This window comes from Rhinatrema bivittatum, chromosome 8 (genome assembly GCF_901001135.1).
Source record: "Rhinatrema bivittatum chromosome 8, aRhiBiv1.1, whole genome shotgun sequence".
NCBI lineage: Eukaryota > Metazoa > Chordata > Amphibia > Gymnophiona > Rhinatrematidae > Rhinatrema > Rhinatrema bivittatum.
In genome coordinates, this window is record NC_042622.1 from 275,787,784 (window position 1) to 275,794,863 (window position 7,080).

The 7,080-nt window shown below is 44.8% G+C and overlaps 1 protein-coding gene across 2 annotated transcripts in view; it reads left to right on the forward strand.

Moving 5' to 3' along the window:
- PLEKHJ1 (pleckstrin homology domain containing J1) overlaps positions 1–7,080 on the forward strand; it is a 48,951-nt gene that overhangs the window by 31,011 nt on the left and 10,860 nt on the right. For both annotated transcript variants that reach the window (XM_029610980.1, XM_029610981.1), the window contains exon 5: positions 5,051–5,114. In XM_029610980.1, coding sequence (XP_029466840.1) covers positions 5,051–5,114 — 64 coding nt within the window. The remainder of the gene's footprint in view (positions 1–5,050; positions 5,115–7,080) is intronic.

Genomic DNA, 7,080 nt, shown 5'->3' on the forward strand with positions numbered 1-7,080 from the left:
GGACACCTTAGAGCTTTGGAAGCTTCCAAAGGTGGATGCGGTGGTGTCTGTGGTGACGAAGAAATCGAACTTTCCAGTGGCAGGATCGGCAGCATTGAAAGATGTCCATGACCGGAAGCTACCGATCCTGTTAAAGAGGCTGCTCGAGCCTTAGAGAGGTGGTCTGTGCTAGTCTGATGCAGAGATGTTTGTGCTGGGTGCAGAAGGCGCAGGAGAAGATCATCGGGGACTGCTTCTGATTCTGGCCAGAGTGCTTGGTTGGAGACAGGGGTGGTCTGTGGCAGATGCCCTCTATGGTATGTTTCGGCCTTTGGCCAGGAATATGGTGTCCATAGTAGCTGCTCAAAGACTCCTATGGCTGCATAAATGGTTGGCAGATGTGTGGTGTAAAGCACAGCATTGTAATCTCCCCTTCAAAGAAAAGTTATTTTGGGGAGGATCTGGAGAAGCTGATGAAGCATTTAGCGGATTCTGAAGGGAATAGATTGTCTGAAGATGATAAAGGGAGTAAGAAGACCTTTCCACCTCGCACTTGCTTCCATTAGATGAGGAGACTGTGCTCCAACAGAAGTTCTTCCTGATCCAAGCAGAAGCAGGGTTCAGGAAGATAGTTCTTTTAAAGGACCCGTAGACCAGCAAGAGAGAGTTCTGGACAGGTTTCTGGAGATGCAAAACCCATCCAACGAAGGCGGGCTGGTCCACTCCTCCCTGGAAGCTGTCTGAGGAAGGTTGTCCAGTTCTTAAGAGGAGTGGACCAGAGTCACTTCCAACCAGTGGGTTCTGGAAGTAATAAGGGACGGCGTTGCTTTAGAATTTTCACACCCCCTCAGAGGCCTTTGTGATGTCCTGTTGCGCTTCACCCGGCAAGTGGGCCGCCCTTCTGCGGCTGCAGCAATTGGAAGCCATCATCCTGGTGCTGCGTGAAGAGCAAGGGTGAGGAAGATATTCTGTGTACTTCTTGGTTCCAAGAAGGAGGGCTCTTTTTGGCCCATGCTAGATCTGAAAAAGCTCAATGCAGCCTTATGGATGCTGCACTTTCAGATGGAGATGTTGTGGGTGGTGATTGCAGTGGTGCACAGGGGGCAGTTTCTTGCCTCCTTGGATCTAATGGAGGCATATCTCCACATTTCCATGCAAGCAAACCATCAGAAGTTTCTTTGCTTCTAGGAGAACATTTTCAGTTTCAAGCTCTTCCCTTTGGGCTTGCTACTTCACCAAGAAAGTTCATGAAGGTTATGGTGGTGGTGGCGACCCTTAGAGGGGAAGGGATACTAGTGCATCCGTTACTGAACGATTGGTTCATTCGGGCAAAGTGTCACTGTTCCACTCAACGAGTGATGGAGTGTTTAAGGTGCCTGGGCTGGGTGATAAACCTGGCAAAGAGCCATCCCAGTCCTTGGATTATCTGGGAGCACGGTTTGACACCCAGCTAAGCAGAAAGGGTGCTCAAGTTGTAGTCGCAAGTGGTTTGTCTGCGGGATCTGCCAGTTCCCAAAATCTGGGATTATTTACAAGTACTAGGTTCCATGGCCTCTACACTGGATTTGGTGCCATGCTCACATGTGTTCTCTTCAGAAGGCGCTCCTGTCCTGTTGGATTCCATTGTCAGAGGAATTTCAACTACCGTTGCTGCTCCAGTACAAATTCAGGTCCAGTCTTTTGTGGTGGCTGTCACATCCTAATTTGGAGAAAGGAATGGATCAGGAAGTTCCAGACTGGGTGGGTAGTGACCACAGATAGGGAGTGATATGTAAGTGATCTGTAGCCCAAGGACAGTGGTCACTGGTGGAAGCGTCCTGGTCAGTCAGCTGTCTGGAAACAAGAGCAAATGGAAGGGCGCTGCTGTTCTTTCTTCCTTAGATTCAGGGATGTGCGGTGCGTGTGTTCTTGGACAATGCGATGACGGTGGCCTATAGCAATCGACAGGGTGGAACAAAGAGGAAGATCAGGAACTCTGTCTGGGCAGAACTTCATCTAGCAGCCTCTCACATGGCAGGTGTGAACAATGTGTAGGTGAACTATCTCAGCAGACAACAGCTGGACATGTGGAAATGGGAGCTGTCAGCAGAAGCTGGGCTTGATGGACCCTTGGTCTGACCCAGTACGGCATGTTCTTATGTTCTTGGGTGGGTTAAGCCCCAGTTCAATCTCATGGCAACACAAAAAATTTGCCAAGGTAGCCAGGTTTTTCAGCCGCCAGGGAGAATTTGGCTCAGCAGGGATTGACGCTCTGGTTCAGCCGTGACCAGGGAGACTCCTGCTATATGTCTTCTGCTCCCCTGTGGCCACTCATAAGACGAGTGTTGTGCTGCATCGAGCAACATCTGGGTAGAGTGATCCTGGTAGTGCCGGAGTAGCCATGCTGTCCGTGGTTGTGGATCTAATTCAGCTGACAGTGGATGGACCGTCCAGTTAAGTAAGCCACCTGAGGGGAATGCTGCATCAAGGACCCAGCTTTTCGGAGCAGGCAGATCACTTCTGCTAGCAGCCTGGTGTTCATAGGCAACATTTCCGCTTGAAGGAATATTCAGAGCTGGCAATTACTACTCTTCAGGCTAGAAGATCTTGTACTTCTTTGGCGTATATCGGAGTTTGAGTCCTGGTGTGGGGTCCATGATGCTGATCTTTTGCAGGCGAATGTTGCCCAGGTCTTGGCCTTTTTGCAAGAGGGCTTGCCAAAGGGTTTAGCCTCTAATCCTCTCCGAGTCCAGGTTGCATCCTTGGGTTGTTTCAGAGGGAGGTTGCAGGGAAGATTCTTAGTGTCTCATCTGGACGTAGTATATTTTCTTAAAGGAGAGCAGCATTTGCGTCCTTCATTCTGTAGACTTTGTCAGTCCTGGAATCTTAATTTGGTTCTTTGTGTATCTTGTGGACCTCCTTTTGAACCTTTGAGAAGGGCTTCTTTGAAGGACCTTACCCTGAAGATGGTGTTCCTGGTGGCGATTTGCTCAGCTAGAAGAATTTCAGAACTTTAAGCCTTATTGTGCAGAGATCCTTTTTTGCGGATTTCCGATGATGGAGTTTCATTGTGTGCGGTACCTTCCTTTTTTGCCCAGGGTCGTGTCAGCTTTTCATCTTATGAGAAAATACAAAAGGTATCGCCAAAAATTGTGCAAATGAACACACCGTCTACTCAGAAAACGGACAAAAGTTATTTTAGAAAACAGGACTGCATCAGCAAGCCTTTTGACAACGTGCTCAGTGTTGAGCCGTCCGGTCTTATCAATCACTTGCAGCCTGTAGGTATTCAAACAACTGTATTATTATGTTTTGACTGTGTAAATTCACAAAAAATCACAATGAAATGCAAAAGCTCTAGCAAGGTAAGACAGCTTAAATTTCACAATTCACACACTCTGATCCATTTCACTCATATATTAAGGCAGTGTACGACCTTGTACATCAAATGCCGACTCGACAGCGGCCGTGTTTCGCAGCCTGCCGGCTGCTTCTTCAGGAGTCACAGAACTCTTAATGTGTGATCTCTTGAAAACCGGACTGAAAGTCTCAATGTCATCCTCTAGCCTGGCGTTTCGGCACTGCCTTAATATATGAGTGAAATGGATCAGAGTGTGTGAATTGTGAAATTTAAGCTGTCTTTCCTTGCTAGAGCTTTTGCATTTCATTGTGATTTTTTGTGAATTTACACAGTCAAAACATAATAATACAGTTGTTTGAATACCTACAGGCTGCAAGTGATTGATAAGACCGGACGGCTCAACACTGAGCACGTTGTCAAAAGGCTTGCTGATGCAGTCCTGTTTTCTAAAATAACTTTTGTCCGTTTTCTGAGTAGACGGTGTGTTCATTTGCACAATTTTTGGCGATACCTTTTGTATTTTCTCATTAGTTTCGACAGGTTTGCGAATATTTGCTCTTTGTGTTGTTGCAGCTTTTCATCTTAGCCAGACAGTGGAATTACCAGGCTTTTCACACCTGCCGTCTAATTCTCCTCATGCAAAAGAGCTTCATTTTTTGGACACGCATTGGGTTCTCCTGTGATACCTCAAGGTGACCAATGGATTTCAGAAGTCGGACCATCTTTGTGGACCAAAGAAGGGCTGCAGAGTGGCTAAGAGCACGATTGCACAGTGGTTAAAGGAGGCGATTGTGTCAGCCTATATTTGTCAAGGTCGGTCGATCCCTGAGGGATTACGAGCGCATTCTACTAGGGCGCAAGCAGCCTCCTGGGTGGAGTGTTAATTGGTTTCTCAAAGGAGATTTGTCAAGCAGCGACTTGGTCGTCTTTGCACACTTTTACTAGACATTACCATTTGGATGTCAGGGCCCCGGAGGAGACCACCTTTGGTGAAAGTGTACTCTGTGCGGGTCTTTTGGGATCCCACCCAGTGAAGATGAGCTTGGGTACATCCTACTTGTCTGGACTGATCTGAGGGTATGAACAGGAAAGGAAAACAGTTTCTTGCCTGCTAGTTTTTGTTCCTGGAATACCACAGATCAGTCCAAACTCCCATTCCCCTTATGATTATTATTTTGAAAGACCTTTTCCTGCTTCTGGATGCTGCCGGTGATGCAGAATTGTGAATGAGATTGTACATAGTTCTCAGTTATTTTGAGATGGGAAGTTTTTTCATTACCCTAAGTTGAGGGTTCAGTTTGGTTGGGGGTTCCAGCTTATTCCTCAGCTTGCTCTAGAGGGAGAAATCCTTGGAATTTGGTAAGTAGTCATCATGGCTTGGGTACAGGTCAGTACTGAGGGACTGCAGGTGGCACTCTTGGTTAAATAGCAGTGCCTGAAAAGTTTTTTATTCTCTGCCGCCATCTGCTGGTAGGGATGCAGAACCCACTTGTCTGGACTGATGTGTGGTATTCCAGGAATGAAAATTAGCAGGTAAGAACCAATTTTCCTGTACTTGCCATCTGGCTTGACTATCATCAGAGACTGGATGCTGGGCTCCATGGTCTGGCGCTTATAGTTACAGCTCTTCTTGAAGGCTTCCTCATTTCTGACTTTCTCTAGGGATTTGCAGTTTCTCTATGAGGATAGCTCATTTTACTAACCCACTCTTCTTCTTCTTATGTCTTCTAGCTATGAATTTATGAGGAAGAGTTTAATCTTCTATCGCAATGAAATTCAAAAAATGACAGGAAAGGTATGTGCTGAGTTGATATATATAGCACATGATATATTATGTGCTAGAAGAGCGAACAGCGTATCTTCCTTTAAAAAGGAATGAAGAGAGACTGTTAACCATAGTCCTCGGTACTGTTACTGGTGTTTGACAGGCAAGTTGTGAATGCATGATAGTCTAACATGGCACGTGGAACGAATAGATTTTTTGACGACATAGGCACGAGTCAGTACAAGGGACACTTGGGAATGTGGCACATGGTTTGAGATGAAGTTCTTGGATGTGTAGGTATGAAAACTTGCCTTGAGAATAAGAGGGAGAGATCCCTGTTCTTGTTAGGGAAACCCCGGTAATATCTGCTACCCTTAAGTGTTGGTGTCAAACCATCCCTTTATCCTGGCAGCTGATTAAACTGGATGACTGACCTCATTAGGGCAATGTTTCCCAACCTTTTTCCTGGAGGCCCACCTAACCAATTGGATTTTTAGGATATCCACGACGAATATGCATGAGAGGAATTTGCATGCCATGGAGACTCAGTATATGCAAACATATCTCATGCACATTCGTCGTGGATATCCTGAAAACCTGATTTGGCTCTGTGGTTCTCGGCAGAGGTTTAGGAAGCCCTGCATTAGAGGATGGGGATGCAGGTTTGGTGAGATTCTTATAGGCAAACCCCTGAATCAGCAACTGTCCATCTATTTTCTGGGAGGTATATTCTTTACCCCAAACTACTCCACCTACCTCCCATAAAATAGATATGAGATATCTGCCACTGAGGTACGTGCAGACACAGTAATGAACTTCACAAAGTGGATATAAAACCAAATTTAGATTTGACGATGCTGGGTTTCCTGAATGACTTCCTTGCTGGCATAGCAGCTGATGCTCGGGGATCTGCATGATGGCTGATTACGTTGCTGTCTTGCTATATACTGGTTTGGTTTTTTTTGGGAGGCGGGGACGTTTCCTCCTCTCTGCTCTGTCTAAATGTTGCTAACTCCTTACACATCCTTTATAGTGTCTGTGCATTTGCTTTGTCCACTACATGGAAGCCTTGAGGAAATCAAGTTGGTTTTTGTTTTTTATAATTTAAATTGTTATTGACTGTGGATAGCAGAGATAAGTATACACAAATCACATCCATCAGTTGGATATTAACAATAACAATGAAGAAAGGTTCCCCCCTCTCCCTAACCCAGTTGTAGACCATATGTAAATAAATACAAATTGTAGAGGTACAAGTGGAATTAAATATACGTGGTGTAAACATGGGTGACCCCTTGAGCATTACAGAGTCTTATAATAACACACATTAGTTGGCATAAGAGAGGCGTGAAATAAAGATCACATAGTAAGATAGTCGTGTGAAGGTCCAAGTAATCTCTACATGGAGATAAAACATCTAAATGGGTGAATCCGTAGAGTAAGCACCGTGTTTGATAGCTGTGCTGACCGCCACACCACATAGGATGTAGATAATTGCTGGTGACGAGAGGCGGGAATAGGGAGTAAAAATGTAAACTGGTTAGCACAGACTGTAAAGTGGGAATAGTACTTTGTTCCTTTCACATCGAGCTGCCATATAAACTTGAAGACAAAATCGATGTTGAAAACTATTTAAACATATTGTCAGGATGTTGAGCAAAACTGCTCTGGCACATGGAGATACTGTAGTTCCCAACACAGAGGAGATCCACTCCAGAATCTGTCGCCAAAAAGCTCTAATCCAGTCACAGGGTATCTATCTATCTATCTATCTATCTATCTATATATCCCTCTCTCTCTCTCTCTCTCTCTCTATATATATATATCTTATCTCTCTCTATAGATATATATAGATATATATCTATAGAGAGAGATATCTCTCTCTCTTTCTCTCTCTCTCTCTATCTATATATATATATATATATATATATATATATCTATCTCTCTCTAGAGAGAGAGAGATAGATATATATAGATATATATAGAGAGATATAGA